Here is a 16256-nt window from a genome sequence, read left to right on the forward strand (position 1 = left end):
CAGTTGGTCCAAGTGATCCGATCTTGCTTCAACAACCATAGAATTACAGGGGGCTATGTACCTGTTTTGGAATCCAGGAAAGAAAGAATTATTTAAAGAAAAGAAAATAAGATAGTTAATAAATTTTCTCTTACAAAATGATGAAATTTGGGAAGAAAAATAAAAAATAAAAATTTGAGGGAAAAAATTAATCATAAAAAATCAAAATATTATTTATTTTAATTTATTTTTTATTTTCACTTATTTCCAAACAAGAAAAACATTATTTTTTTCCATTTTCTCTCTCATTTTCCGTGGTATCTCTGTTTTTACTTTTCTCTCCACTTTTCGTGTCCACAGCCCTAAGTTCACTAACTCGCGTACCACGTCGACGTCGTCGCCGATCAAAGTGTTTGTTCTCTGTTCGCAGCCCATCCGATGAGAGAAGCCATGTATTGATTGCGTCTGTGAAGATAGAGCTTCGGCAGTGCACCTCATAATTCAATCTGAAAGTAATTTACCTTCCGCTTGCTCGAGACTGTGTGGAACGAACAAACTCAAAGGCACTGATAATCTGTAAGTTTTATCGATCAATCCTTTTGCTTCCACATACAATGTTCCCTTTCTCTGTCCAAAACCTTCTCCAAATTAGTGTTAAAAACCCGAGATGTCATATTCTGAAGTTCCGATGTCATCGAAACTATTGCGGCGTTCCTGATACCGGAAAAGTAGCTTCTCCCCTTGTGGATTACTTCAAGAACTTGTGTGGGCTGTCTGCAGTGCAGGCATTGGCAGCTTCGAAAACACTCTTAAGCAGAAAGTCACTCCTGAAAGACCTCGACGGCCTCCTCTCCCTCCTCATGAGTAACTTCAATCGCCCTCAATCGGTGCGGATGGTTCTCGAGGACAACGGCTTTTCAAAAACTAATATTGCAGCAATCATCACCACTCGCCCTGATCTGCTTCTTTTCCGAAAAAGTCAGACGTTGATCCCCAAGTTGAAATTTCTCGAAGAACAGGGCTTGTCGAAATCTCAAATTGTGGAGCTCGTTTCGGGCAACCCGCGAGTGTTAGTCGCCAGTCTTGACATGCGAATTAAGCCGTTGTTCGCTTTTCTTCATACTCTCCCGGTATCAAATGACAACATTGTGGATATTATCAGCCATTACTATGGGTTATTGACTTACAATTGGGAAAAATCACTGGTGCCTAATGTGAACCTATTAAGGAAACATGAAGTGCCCAGTCGTCGAATTTTAGATATGCTTTTGACCCATCCAAAAATTTTGATGCTGAATTCTGATCGGTTTTGTGACAACTTAGAAATGATTGTTGGAATGGGATTTAATTCTTCAACCCATCAATTTATGAAGGCAGTGAGGGCCATGGCGACAATCAGTAAGTCTTCATGGAAGGCAAAATCTGAGTTATACAAAAGTCTTGGTTGGTCTGACAGTGACATTTCTTTCGTTTTCCGTAAGAATCCTAGTAGTTTTTTAATCTCAGAGGAGAAGGTAAGGAAGGCAATGGATTTCTTTACCAAAGAGTTGAGTTGGGACCCTAGTAGGTGTTCTCAATATCCTGCTCTTTTGTTGCTAAGCCTGGAGAAGAGGATTCTACCCAGATACATGATTTTGCAGGCCTTGGAGTCAAAGGGTCTGGTTAAGAAGCGCGGTAGGTATGTTCACAGCTTTTTGATCAGCGAGAAGATTTTTTTTGACACTTACATAGCAAAGTATGGGAAGGAGTTTCCTGAGTTATTGAAGATCTATCAGGCAGGTTTTGTACTAAAATCAGAGAATAATGCTTTCAGTAGATGATCTTCATTCTTCCACCAATTGGGTCGGGAATAATTTTCAATTTCTTCAATCCTAATATTTTTAGCTTAGTATGGTGAAGAGGATTATACCTACATATAAGGTTTCGTAGGCACTGAGATCAAAGTGGCTGGTTACCATGAAAGTGGAGGCTACTTTATGATGTCTGAGACAAGATATTGTCAGAGGTATGTGGCTGGTTATGCTGTGAAGTTTCCTGAAATATTGGATGTTTATCAGGCAAATGCAAGTATTAGGGGCAAAAAATTAATTCAGTCTTAATATTTAATTACTGACATAAAAATAATGTGAGTTCTTTGTGGATTACAACTTGTATCTGTTATTTTTTTGAACAGGTTGATGAAGAACCTCCAAATTTTAGTCTATTCTGTTTGACAAGTTCAATTCACATGATCTGACACCTGTTGGCTGCCACAGTTCTGAAACTTCAATTATGCATCCTTACATTTGGTGTAAGAACTGTATTTTACTAAATGGAAATTTAATTTTCTTAGTTTCTCAGTGCTTAGAACTTGGAAGAAAATAACTTTGTTGTTGGTTGCTGTCTTTTTTGTTATTTTTTTGAACTCTGGTTGGTATTTTAACCCCATTCTTTCTATTTCCTAGCACTTCCTGAGGAATTTGCTAGGAAGATGTGTTTATTGACATGTAAGTTACTTGCAAGGTGTGTTGGGAAAATGCTGGTCTCAAGATCCTATTCCAACAAGTTTTGATGATAATGAGCATTTGGAACTAATCATGTGTTCTTAGTGAAGTTTGAACAGGTCTTAAAGTCATTTCATGTTGTTGTAGCTCAATTCATTCGAATAGAGTCAAAATATTTGAATGAAAATAACAAAAAAAAAAGCAGCAGAAGTGCAAAAGAATGATTCCATTTGAATGAATAAAAAACATTTAAATGGATTTCCCACTGAAGATGGAAAATGTCCTCACCGGCCAAATTCCATTCCAATGGATTTGAATCCATTTGAATGTTCGAAGTCACAGAAAGCAAAATTAGTCAAGAAGAAAAAGAACATTCAAATGGAATTCAGAAGCAGAAGACATATAGAAGCTCAAGAGGAAAATAACATTCAAATGGAGTCAATCGATTTGAATGGATTCAGAAACAAAAGCCCAGAAAAGATGAGAACACTCGAATGGATTCCCCCAGCACGCATGGAGTTGACTTCTGGACTTCAATTCAAACTCATCTAGAGTCCAAATTTCTAAGTGACATACCATTGTGTTCATCAGCTCAAACCGCAAATTTTAAGTATTTTTATGTAAATATTCATAAAAAAATACAGGGTTTTTATTTAAATTTTAAGCATTTTCTCTCCCTAGGAGAGTCGACTCTACCCTCCAGCAAAATTGATCCAGCTTACTTTTGTAAGTAAAGTCAACTTTAGTCCTAAACCAGAGTCAACTCTAGGTATCGTAAATGAGGTTTTTTGTGCCCCAGAGTCAACTTTAGTCCTAACAATAGTGATGCACTAGGAGGATAGAACGGATCAGTCTTTATAACTAATTGGTTGTATACTTCACACACTTGTTTCTTTTTTTCAAAAAAATTCTGTCTGCTTTCTGAGTGTTGCTCATCTTATCCTAACAATTTAACTTAATGAAATGAGTATCTTGCCTCACACTGGAAAAGCTTTTGTTTAATGACCTCAAGGAACTTTCAAAGGGCAGTGGGCAATAGGCACCTTAATGACCGATTCTTCTCTACCTGGTCTTCCTACATTCTGCTTCATCATCTTTCTATTTCTAAGCTGCAACTTTTTAACTCTTCCCGCTCTATTTTCGTCTATGTTCAATCATTGATGATATAGCATGGAGACCATAGTGTCAGTTTCAGTCTGATTTTTTTAAAAATAGTTAGTGACTTTATTGCTTATAAAGAATATAAACACGCCAATGATGGAATAAAATCCCAAGCTGACATAGGAAATGAGTTCCCAACTAGGAGTTGACGGGAAATCCCCTGCTTAGAAAAATGGTCTGCAAAAAAATTTCCTGACCAATATATGTACTGCCATTTAATATCTTTATATAAGCATAAAAAGGATATCTCATTGCAGGTATCTTGAGCTTCCATGGTGTGTCTTTTTGTTTTTAAACCAGGCATTTTGACTGCTGAATCTCCTTCAAAGATTGCTGGAAAGAGAATTTCTGAAGATGCAAACACTTTCAAATAGAGCTAGTATTACTGCCTCTAATAAGCTTCCAAAACCCACTGGACCTGAGGAAGTAGTACTTTTCATAAGTGGTCTTTTACTGTAACTCCAATTCCAGTAGGCTCAGGATTCCCCTGGGACCTGCTATCGAAGTTCAACTTGTTACCAGCCCAGAGGAGGAAAGCAGGGGAAACTCTTGGGGAGATCTTCATTAAAAGAAGATGTTGATAAAGTTTTATGTCGGCTCTCACTATTCTTGTTTATTGGCCTTAGGGAACGACAGTTTGCAAAGGATTTTTGTCAATTGACTTGGGAGCACTTAGGTAATTGTAGTATCCTAGACTTGAATATTAGGAAATGAGCTTGTCTGTTTGATACACATGATAGCTAAGATGAAAACAAGGCTAACTCCATAAATTGAGAGCTATGTAAGTAGAAAATGGGGTTTGTATTTTTGGAGGAGGTATATCAATACAGGTAACACTTAGATATTTTTAAAGTATACTCTTTTATTCTTTTTGGATCAATAATGAAGTATACTCTTTTATTCTTTTTGGATTATTATTGAAGTATACTTTAGAGGCATTCAGTTGATCCCCATGAACTAGGCGCATGATCAGTACACTATTGACCAAGGAAGGGCAATATGAATTTTAAAAAGTTGGTTTCTTCTAACATGGTAGTAGTAATGGGTTGAGATATACTAAAACAAAAAATATATAGAGCCTCTCAAACAGGAGGCTATAGAAATATGTGCTAACAACAACTTATCAGGAGAGAAGCCACTGATTAGTCCACAAATACAGTGTCCAAGTTAGAGATTGGGCTTTAGATGTTATCTAACACTGTCTTCTCCCTTTTCTTCAGTTCAACTTGCTGAGTGATAGTCTCAGTACCACATAAACCAGATTTTTCCAGTCCTGGACAGTTAATTGTCTCTCAGTCTGGGGCATAAGGGCAGGTCCTTTGATTTACTTTGGTTGCATGGTGGGTGCTCATTCCTAATGGGATTTACTGAAAATACTGCATGAGATGTAGACAGACGTAGAAGTAAACACGTTTGGTACTGGACGAAAACAGAACATCCAAAAGAAGATAAGAACCAAAGTTGAGAAGTTATGGTTACAAATGATGCTCTCCGAGGTAAATGCATTCATAGAATCATTGCAGAAAAAATTCCATGAACTGGTTGGACAAAACCAAAACGGTGCTTGTTTCCTTATTCCCTCTTATGCAATTCTTAAAGCTGAAGGTTACTTCTGTTTTTGGTGAGAATCCCTTGCACTACTTCGATACACATATGCAGAACCAAATTGGTAATAATCACCACGTCTCAGAGAAGTTTGTCAAGTTTTCGTTAATAAAAAGAACCTGGACCTGGAAATCTGAAGACCTTGAAATGTTCTCAGGACACCCTGTTACTTCAATTTCTGGGTTCAATTCATACAACCATCAAAAGGGTAAAATCAGACATTTTGGAGTAAAAAATGGTGTCCTTCAGCTTTTCGTTGTAGGTTCAAGTGTAACAAAGGCCATCATACTATTGGTACTTCAAGAATTGAATGCCCATAGTCTCATAACGAGTGACAAATGAGCCGATTTACTTAATGCCAGCAGACAGTAGAATCATCCCCTGTACCAAGTACTTTGCACACCAATGGCACAATTGGGACTGAATTGCAACTGAAAGAACTGGAAGCAATAAAACAAGAAAACGACAAATACAGATACTTAGGTTTGGATCAGTAAAACCAATTAAAATTTGCAACCTTGAGACAAGCTCTTCAATGGGTGCGGACAAGTTCTGCACAGCACCATTTTACCATTCCTGGTCAGAAGGAACAATTTCACTCGAACAACAATTGCCTTAGTGCACGAACAACAGAAGGGAACTCTTCTTGCATGCCTATGATCAATTCTTGGCCTTCACAGCATTGTTTTCCTTAATCTGTTCACGATTATCTAACTTCACGAAGCGCCGGAGGTCCTCATAAGGAAGAATCTCTAAATCCTTCCTCCTCATTTCACTTAATGCAGGGTGTTTATCAAGCAGATGCCATACCCAATCAGGATACTCAGAGTCTGGCAGAACTTTTGAATCAGCACCATCTTTCAGGATATTGGCACCAACAACGGTTGTAGACTTGATTTCCTTGCTAAGTATAGAAGCCTTTGGAACATCAGCAGCAGCACCACCCTTGGCACCCTTTTTTGCTTTACCACCAGCTGCCGCATATCCTCTAACACCAACAACCTCCATAGGGACAACAATGTGTCTCATTGCCCTACTGCAGCTCATTGCCATTTCTGGAGAACACTAATAGAAATATTATTCCAAGGAAATCTATAAATTGGTTTGCTTTTTTTCTTTCTTGGTGTCAGAGTTAAATCCGTGGTGAACTCTTTTTGAGTAAATGAATGGAAGATTGAGCCAAGACTTAAATAAACAAATGACTACAAATTCCTCAAACCTTGAAATATGATGTCAAACATAGTTTCAATAAGCAATTCAGGCCAAGCAGTTCTGTTCATTTCACAGGTAACAAAGGAAAAGATCATAGAGTTCAAAATTTTAGGCAATTGTCTACAACAAGTGCATATGTGAACTAGTTTTAAAAAAAGGATTTGGTCTACCAATTATTGCACATGAGAAAACTAATGCACTTCTTTCAAAATGAACCACTGAAATGATATTTTGAACGAGAAAAGATTCTGATCACAATCCATGTTTTGTGTCTACCTCCTTTTTTCTGCTTGCACAAACGCCAATTAGTTATCCTCAATTAGTAGAAAATTAAATGAGAAGACGGAAGGAAGCAAATATAAGCAGAAAATAAGAAACAGATGAAGCAAAGATGATAAGGAAATTCACATAAAAGAACTATCTGGACCACTTGTATGGGTAGATTTCCCAACATCAGCATCATATGTGTCATCAGGCAACAGCAAGCTGGAAATGCTTTAAACAATTGTAGATTGTACAGATGTTGCTTTTTGTGTTATTAAGTATTTACACGGTCTTTAAAAGGAAGTCACATTTTGTCAATTTTAATTAAAAAAAAAGAAAAAAAAGAGAAAATACATGCATCTAACAGTTTAAACAGATCCTAGTTTATTTGAAATGCTATTGGCTTTGATAAATGAATAGCAACCAACACCTAAAGCATTGAATGGGAAGCAAACCAGAGGTCTTTACAACTGCAAGAAGAGAAAGACCTTAGCTTCTTCAGTAGCTGATTCCCAGGGCCGTGGCCAGAAAACAAAAACAAAATAGCAGTCTGCCCATATTGCTATAAACACAATATACGATTTTTCTTTGTTCTACAAAATAAGTTTAATGAAACATGAATATTTTTTGTTCAGTAAAGCAACTTGTCATTAGCACTTCTCATGAGATAGTAATTTCCAAATAAAGATACAACACAAATATGCAAAGAACACAACTTTCCACCACCCCCTATCACAAATTTCTGGCTTTAATCCATAAGAAACAATGACCATATAATCCCCTTTTTAGCCACATCAGAAACATTTAAAATATTACGGTGTCACATATGCAATAAAACATCTTCTCCAAACCAATAATTTCTTCCTCCTCTGAGCCCAGCCAGACAACAGCGATGACCACACACATGTCATAGGAAAAGCTTACAATTACTGTATTAAACAAAAAACAATTTTTTTTATAAAATGTTTGGATGCATGTTAAATTTTATTAAAAAAACACACCAGTGTTGTTTCATTCATTTTTTTTATTTTTTTTTGCAGAGAATTCATCTTTTTTCGATTGAGCAAGATATTATGACGTAAAATGACATTCAGGGAACACATAAATGAAATTTGCCACTATCAGTACAAACTCTTTAGCATCACATTGTATCCATAATAAATAAAGAAACAACAGTACACCCCGTTCATAGCATGTTCCAACACAATGAGCAACAAAAGAAGACTGCAGAAAAAAACTTCCAATAGACAGGGCTAAGTACATTGGTCCTTTAACTGAAGTTGTTCTTCATTTGCTTCACACAAGTTTTAATATTTTCAACAGCATCATACATGTTCTTCTTCTCAACTGCTTCCAGAAGCAAATTGCACGTTTTATATCTAGGTGTTATATCTTTACTTATCATCTCACAGAAAAGAAAGTAAGCCCACTCACATTCACCCACATGGCAAAGCCCATGAATTAGGAGTGTGTAAGTTCCAAGGTCAAGACAAATATGGTGCTTGTTTACCATGTCATCCAATAGTTTCCTCAATTTGTCTTTTGTTTGTCCAGTTCTCAAGCACAGTTTAAGTAAGGGGTGGTATGTTAAAAGATCAGGCTCACAAGACACTGAACTTTCCATCTCATTCAAAACTTCAAAAGCATTTTCCAGTTGGGAATGGTGGCAAAATATAGAAATCAAAGTATTGTAGGTCGATACAGTAGGGAAGACCCCATTATTGCACATCTCATCTTCAAATATACGGACAGCCTTGCTCACTTGTCCTGCTTTCCCAAGAATGTAGATGAGAGAATTATAAAAATGTGTGTCAGGTTTACATTGGACTGCTTTCATCCTCTCAAAGATTTGCAAGGCTTCTTCTATTTCCTCTGATTTTGCAAGTGAATGCATTATAGAAGTATAGGTCACCACATTTGGAGGACAACCTTCGGCTTGCATCTCATCCAATAAATCATAAACTTTACGAAAATTAAATTGGTCACAATAAGCTTGTACGATAGTTGAATAAGCTATAACACAAGGTCGAAAGCCATGGCCTTTCATCTCAAGGACAGTCCACTGTGCCTCATCAATTCTTCTGACTTTGCACCACCCATGGATGAAAATAGTAAAGGTGTAAGCATTTGGAGGGATGTGGACCTTGAGTTCTAGAAAAACTTCACGTGCACGCTGAACTTTCTTTTCTTTACAAAGGGTATCAAGCAAGATATTCATAGACTCCACATCTTTCCTTACACCTAAGAGCTCCAAATCATCAAATGTCTTAATGGCTTCTTCCCATCTCCCTGCCCCTGCAAGCCTTCTCATAATTTTAGCAACTGTGTTAAGCGTTATAAGACCATTTCCACGCATCTCATCTACTAATTGCCACATCTTATCTATTCTCTTCATCTTTCCTAAAATGTCAATCATCTTATCATATGCTGCCGCACTGTGATCATATGCAGGCTGTGAAGCAGCCCATCTGAAGAAACCTAAAGCAGACTTCCAATCGTCTTCAAATCTTTTGAGCAAATCACTAACAAGATGCTTTGAAGGCTGGATTCTGCAACAAACTTCATTTCTTAAGAGGGATTGAAGAACTTTATCCTCATTTGCTTCGCAGTGGAATTTTGGAATGACACTAAGGATTTTATTGATAGAATCATTTTCTTCGAGAGAAAGATATGGAGCATTGACCAAAGTATGTGCCCTTTGCATATGGCAAGTAGTTTTGATCGGAGTAGATGAATAAACAACCTTCTCCAAAGGCACAAGAGAAGGTGAACATGCATGATATTGGATGCCAATTAATGCACCGGTAAATGGACATGATATTGAAGCAAATATAAAAACATCGCCTTTACTATGCCTCATCCGACTTGTGTCAATTATGGAGCTGCGGCAACATGAAATAAGGAGAGGAAATCTACAGTTTCGCATCCTACAATATAATGGAGTATTAGCTTCTTCACGGGTGAAGATGACAAAACAGGCTTTGGCTTACTATCTAGAAAAATCAATAATAACAAATTTTAACTCACTACTGAAATAAAGTTTACATATGGCAAAATCCCCGTCACAGTGCCCATGAAGTGTTTTTTTCTTCTTCTTTTTTGTAACATTAAAGAGAAAGATAAAGTAGATAATCGAAGTATTAACACTTTAAAAAAATAAAGTTACTTTTAACTCTTAAACATACGACAGGCTTAAGCAAATCAGACAAAACCATTTATCTATTATGCTTTAACTTTAGCAGGTTACAGAATCTGCTAACAAATCCATTCATCTACTATGTTTTTAACTGCAGCAGGTTACGGAATCTGCTACAAGGCCGGTTGTAGAACTTGTCATGGAAGTGGTTTATACATCTTTGTGAGATGTAATTTTATGCACCTTTCGCTACAAAAAAAAATCAAAATACAGCAGCAGGCTCGCAAGCAGCCAGCATGCACCTTTCCTATACTGTGCTCTTGAACTCAATTTCCCCAATATACAGATTACCTATTTCAATATATATATATATATATATATATAGAGAGAGAGAGAGAGAGAGAGAGAGTACCAGCAAATCACTTGAGCTTGTATTAGTTAGGAAAATTTCAGCAAAGCTCATGATGTGTATTGGGAAAAAAGACTTATCGGTGTCGATAGACGGAAATGTAAAGAGAGACAACTGTTTCCAGCATACCTCAGGAAGTGAGTCTTGACGCTTCGCCTCCTTCGAAAAAGATGCGAGAAGAAGAGATCAGACAGAATAGAAAAATGTAGAGGGCGTTGTGACAAAGTCGAAGAAAATCGTCATGGAGGAGATTTATCTTTCCTCGACAACACGGCTATTGCCCTTTTTTTTCTTACTTACAAATGTCGGATTCGATACAATCCCCCAATCGACCGAGTCACCCTTCAAATTACATAAACCATCACTGAACTGAAAACAAAAAAATGTTTTCCAAGTGATCCAAAGCACTTCTGGGATTTATCTCCAACGAGGAAGCTCGTCTACAAGGACGGTGAAGAAAAATTCTAATAATAAAAATCATTTGGAAAAAAAAAATCATAATAAGATGAATTTAACAAATTTGTCTTTTTTTGAAAAATAAATTTAATTTTTAATATAAAAATGTAATTTCTTATTTTTCAAGTGTACCATGTTCATGCAATGGAATTGACCATAAAACCTATTAGCTAATAAAAATTGATTATAAATGTGTATTATGAAGATTATATTATGAACTAATATATATATTAAGACAATATAATAGTATATGAAAATAAATATTGTGGAAACTTTCTAGTTAAGGAATGAAATATTTGTCAATTTTTAGAGTTAGATGTAATCAAATTGGTTTTTTAAGTGAAGGGCAAATTAAATGTATAAAAAATTATAATTAATGGTGCAGGAACCGATCATAATGGAGACACCCTAAACCCAAGCCCGAGTCCTGTATCTTTGTGAGACTTGTGGACCTCCATCTATGTTACCAAATGAAGTTTTTTTCTTTCCTTTAAGGCCTTGTTAGTGCACTCTAAAATAAAAGTGCAAGTATATTTCATTAGTGAAAATAACCCAAAACCTATTAATGTGTACTGTAGCGAGGTAATTCACTAAGGCTAGTGAATTCATTTTTACTCCATGCTCACTCGCTTTCTCACTCTTTGTTATGCTCATTCTACCCTCTCACTTTTGTATTTGGATATAATAAAATTAAATATTTGTTTAAGTATTTTATTTTATATATTTAATTAAATATAAAAATACTAATTTAAGTTCTAAATTATTTATTAATTTAAAAAGTTGAAATTTATCTTAGTTTATTAACAGAATAGTTAAATAAAATTATCTTATAAAAATTAAATTAATTTGACATAATAAAATACCCTACTCTTTTATTTATATAAATTCATGATTTTAATATTATATTTGATTTCTAATTTATGAGTGAGAACATAGATATTGCAAAAGTAAAAATTTGATTAAATATTTGGATAATATAAAAGTAAGTATTTTTGTCATTTTATTTTATATATTTAATTAAATAACTATATATATAATTAAAAAAATTACTTGTTACTTTAAAACAAGTTAAATATATTTTTAAAATTATATATTAATTTTTAAAAGTTAGATTTTATTTTAGTTTAGTCAAATAAAACTAACTAAAATAAAATTTAAATCTATTAAAGTAATTTTATATAATAAAATACCCTTTTTATTTAAATTCCTTATTTTTAATATTATATTGAATGACTATTTTAAGAGTGAGAATTTAGATATTTTAAAGTAAAAATTTGATTAACATTTGGATATTATATTGTAAGGTTTTGTTTAATCACTTTGATCACAATAATATGGTTATAGGTGTGTGTATGCACCTTTGTACCAAAAGAGTGTTGAAGATAAGGGTAGATATTGTAGATAAGTTAGATTTATGATTTTGAATTCAAGGATATATCCCTTTATAAACGTGTAACATGATAGTGTAATCTTATCGAAAAATAAAAATTTATTATGGTATCAGAGCATACCTAGTTATCGCCAATCCTTACTCCTGGAAATTGCCACTTCTATCCATGGTGAAATTTCTCTTCGTCTGACTCATCGTCACTTCCAGCGTCGGCAATACAGTCGAGGTTTAAAACCTCTTAGTAAACAAAAACTCAAAACCAATAGTAGGCCCTGTTGGGGGCTTGATAGCTTCGTCGCGATCCTTTCCTTCATGGCCATTCCAACTCCGCAATTGTGAACCCCTTATTCGATGCGAACCTTTGGAGAATCTTATCATACATAGCGATAGAAACTCCCGAACGTGGAGACAGTGAAGTTTCCTTCTCAAACGCATTGAGTCCTGGCCTGGATCTTGTGCCAAGATACAAAAGGAAAGACCAAAGGCGCCTCAGAAACCCTAGATTCCTGGTCTCCCTGGATTGAGGTCCATCTCATGGACGATGTTCGAGGCCATCACTACTCCGGCTTCCTGCTCTGGTAACCTGTGTAATCTCTTATTCGATAAGACTTCTGGCACTGCGACCACTGAACTTCTTCGGCTCGCACCGCATCGGGCAGTCATTGATTTTAATCCAGCCACACCGTGCTTGCAGTGGGTTGTCAGAGGTGGTTCCAGTCCACCTCTATTGATTAGGTTGGTTTTCCGCACTTAAACGACTAGTCTTTTATGTTGTATTGACCAACCTCTTGACATGGTATCAGAGTCAGGTCCAGCACGTCCCGCCTTCGAATCCCGCGGGGAACGGTAAGGGGCGGGGTGGGTCAGAGGTGGTTCCAGTCCACCTCTCTTGAACTCTGTAGCAAGACTCTCTATCACTATATCATCTCCAAAAGTTGATGCATGACCCTCCCTGTTCTCCTCTACTATTAATAACCCTTCCTTTGTATATTGCAACGTAATAATGTCATATTCATCATCTGGTGAACCACAGATGGACATGTATTTGGCCCAATTAGGGCCATTATCCACAACAATGCATCTCTCCTTATATGTAGACTCAGTAACCATTTTCCTCTGCAACCCTAGGTCGACAAGTTCTTGAATGGCTCCATCCAAATTGTCACGATCCTCCTTCTCGACCAGCAACTTCACTTCCTGAACAACATGAATGCCCCAACCAGTCTTCAAATCCGACGAGTACATATTCTTAATTGCCACATTTACATTCTCTCTCTATAGCTCCCCATACTATAGATCTTCCACGAACCTTCTGACCGTCCTCCATTTTCACCCCCATCGCCCTTTGCGAAGCCGTGAAGAGACAATTCCCATCAACCTCCACGTCCCCACCGTGGGAGAGCCGGAAGACGAAAGAGACGGACGAATCCGAAAGCTTCCAATAGACGTCTCGACTATGGAGGCGCTACAAATACCGCTTTTGCTGGTCCTCTAAACCACCAACATTCTCCCATGTGGTTTCTGTTGTCGGATCAGCGGCTTCCGACAAAGGGAGAACTGGATTCGGGTGAAAATGGGGGATCGGGGACGGTGCTTGTAAAGTTTCAGCCATGGCAGAGGAAAGCTTGCCCCTTTTTTTTTCTTTTTTTTTGAAGGGGGAGTTAGTACCTCCCAGCCTGGCTGCAGACTGCAGAGAGAGAAAAGCATGACCGGAGCACCGAGCGGAGCGAGGGGGGGAAAATTCTTCCTCCCCTCTAGTCTTTTAGGTTGTATCGGCTAGCCTTTTGACATGTTATCAGAGCCAGGTCCGACATGTCCCGCCTTCAAATCCCGGGGGGACCGGTAAGGGGCAGGGTGGGTGTTAGAGGTGGTTTCGGTCCACCTCTCTTGATTAGGTTGGTTTTCTGGACTTAAACGACTAGTTTTTTAGGTTGTATTGGCCAACCTCTTGACATGGGTAACTACCACGACGGTCATTTTTGGTCGAAGCATTGATAAGGAGATAAAGGTTGAAGAGCCATTAGACATAGACGTCGAGCATAAATTAAATTTTTTGGCACACACACTGAGGCATCTCCAAAATTTTAATTTTTTTTGGCACACATGCCGAGGCATCTTCAAAATTTTAAATTTTTTGGTGTTTCAAAAGTGAAAAGCGCTCACACACATCTCATTGGAAATCTAGGCTTGCACAAAGCCCAATAAGTGCACAAAGCTGAGAATTTTATTATTTCTTCTCTGGCGTTATTGCCGGGATAGAAGTGTCAGACTTTACAAGCTAGAGAGGTGAACCTACCATTGGTCTCTGGCTTTGAAGACAGTGCTATTACAACACCAGTCCATTATATTTACGACTTAACTGTGTGACCTTTCAATAAGGATATTGCAATTATGGTAACCAAAACTGCTAATCCCAATCACCCATTATATCTTCATCATTCATATAAGTTTGGGTTGGTTCTCGTACCACAACTCCTCACTAAGGAGAATTATAGCACATATAGTCATTCCAAGACTATGGCTCTAACAGTCAAAAATAAATATGGTTCAGTTGATGGATCAATAAAGCGACTAAACAAGGAAAGCAACGATGAATTGCAATAGTGGATTTATTGTAACAATCTTGTCGAAACTTGGTTATTGAGTTTGATCTCTAAAGATATTGCAACAAGTGTATTCTATTGTGATGGAGCACAAACAGTTTGGAATGAACTGTGCGACCATTTTTCTCAGGTCAACAATGTTTATTTATTTCATATTGAAAATGAGATACATGATTGTGTACAACACAATATGTCTGTTGGCTTTTATTTCACCAAGCTCAAAGGATTGTGGGATAAAATAATTGTTTTTTTTCCTATTTAACACTGTAGTTGTGAAACCATGAAGGAGGAATTATCATATCGAGAAATATAAAAATATTTGATGACTTCACTAGGTGCACGTAGATTTATTTGACTATTTTGGTGGGATGAGAGAGATGTTCTTTGTCCTATATTTTTTGGGCCAATATTTCATCACCATAATTGATGACTTTAATAGGTGCATATAGATTTATTTGATACATCACAAATTTGAAACTCACACTCACCTGATTAATTATATTAGTATGGTAGATAACCAATTTTCTTCCAAGGTCAAAGTTATGTATAGTGATAATGACTCTGAATTTACTCTTGTGACCTACTACTTGTTGAAAAGCATTGTCCACTAAACAAGTTGTGTTCACACCCCGCAACAAAACAGGGTTATAGAATGCAAACATAGATACCTACTAAACATTGGCAAAAACCTTATTTTTTTAAGCCCATCTTCCAAAATATTTTTTTTTTTTTTTTTGGGGGGGGGGGGGGGTACCATTTTAGCTGCTACTTATCTCATAAATCGGACACTTACCCCGATTTTGCAAACTAAAACACCTTATAAGTAGTTAGTTAATAATGTACATAATTACTCACATTTGTGAGTATTTTGATGTTTATTTTTTGCTTCCACTCATACCCACAAACCATCCAAATTTGATACGTGTAGTCTATTGCATTCTTCTTGGGTATATGATCTTGCCTCCAATGTGGTCATAACATCATATACGACTTAAAACAAGTTTTTAGACAATGGTTTTTTAAGTTTTCCACTGTCCTAAAGACTATTGGGTTTCATCAATCAAAGACAAACTATTCATTATTCGTTCAATCCCACAAAGGAAGTTTTACCGTAATATTTTGTATGTTGATGGTATGGTTTTGACATGTAACAATTTGCAACAAATTGAAAATGTAAAATAGTTATTGTTCAAACAGTTCAAACTTAAAGATATTGGTAAACTCAAATACTTTTTGGGCATAGAAGTAGCAAGGTCTTCAAAGGGAATTTCCTTCTCCCAAAGGAAATATGCTTTGGAGATATTAGAAGATGTTAGATTTTTAGGAGCTAAACCTACAAGGTTCCTAATGGAGAAAAATTGGTTCTTACACAATCCAATGGAGAATTCCTAAACGATCTTTCATCATATGTGTGTTTTGTGGGAAAATTGATCTATTTGACTATCACTAGACCAAATCTAGTTTGCGTCGTCCATGTTTTAAACCGATTTATGGAAAAACCACGTTTATTACACGAGGCAACACATAAAGTTCATAGATACTTGAAACAAACTCCAGG

General features: G+C 36.5%; 3 protein-coding genes and 1 pseudogene across 3 annotated transcripts; 1 reads left to right on the forward strand and 3 right to left on the reverse strand.

The window, feature by feature from the left end:
* Nucleotides 1–372: 372 nt before the first annotated feature.
* LOC137935072 (transcription termination factor MTERF5, chloroplastic-like) lies at nucleotides 373–2534 on the forward strand. Its single transcript, XM_068779717.1, has 2 exons — nucleotides 373–1984; nucleotides 2153–2534. Exon 1 carries the CDS (start codon nucleotides 594–596, stop codon nucleotides 1797–1799), a length of 1206 nt encoding a protein of 401 aa, XP_068635818.1. The 5' UTR covers nucleotides 373–593; the 3' UTR covers nucleotides 1800–1984; nucleotides 2153–2534.
* Nucleotides 2535–5411: 2877 nt separating this feature from the next.
* LOC137935086 (large ribosomal subunit protein mL54-like) lies at nucleotides 5412–7122 on the reverse strand. The gene has a single exon (XM_068779735.1). The coding sequence runs from the start codon at nucleotides 6279–6281 to the stop codon at nucleotides 5889–5891; it is 393 nt and encodes a 130-aa protein (XP_068635836.1). The 5' UTR covers nucleotides 6282–7122; the 3' UTR covers nucleotides 5412–5888.
* A 701-nt stretch (nucleotides 7123–7823) lies between these two features.
* Nucleotides 7824–10607, reverse strand: LOC137935085 (pentatricopeptide repeat-containing protein At3g04130, mitochondrial-like). Its single transcript, XM_068779734.1, has 2 exons — nucleotides 10379–10607; nucleotides 7824–9631 (listed from the first exon to the last, which is right to left on the reverse strand). The coding sequence occupies exon 2, from the start codon at nucleotides 9628–9630 to the stop codon at nucleotides 7975–7977; it is 1656 nt and encodes a 551-aa protein (XP_068635835.1). The 5' UTR covers nucleotide 9631; nucleotides 10379–10607; the 3' UTR covers nucleotides 7824–7974.
* Nucleotides 10608–12845: 2238 nt separating this feature from the next.
* Nucleotides 12846–13707, reverse strand: LOC137934345 (uncharacterized; annotated as a pseudogene).
* Between the last annotated feature and the right edge of the window lie 2549 nt (nucleotides 13708–16256).

The sequence above is a fragment of the Aristolochia californica genome, unplaced genomic scaffold (genome assembly GCF_029961685.1).
Source record: "Aristolochia californica isolate CCGP_79_NKW_82.1479 unplaced genomic scaffold, dmAriCali1.0.hap1 SCAF_6, whole genome shotgun sequence".
NCBI classification, from domain to species: domain Eukaryota; kingdom Viridiplantae; phylum Streptophyta; class Magnoliopsida; order Piperales; family Aristolochiaceae; genus Aristolochia; species Aristolochia californica.

Excerpts from the sequence above, each read along its gene's own strand:
- LOC137935072 (XM_068779717.1), top strand. The coding sequence starts at position 594 with ATGTTCCCTTTCTCTGTCCAAAACCTTCTCCAAATTAGTGTTAAAAAC.
- LOC137935086 (XM_068779735.1), bottom strand. The coding sequence starts at position 6,281 with ATGGCAATGAGCTGCAGTAGGGCAATGAGACACATTGTTGTCCCTATG.
- LOC137935085 (XM_068779734.1), bottom strand. The coding sequence starts at position 9,630 with ATGCGAAACTGTAGATTTCCTCTCCTTATTTCATGTTGCCGCAGCTCC.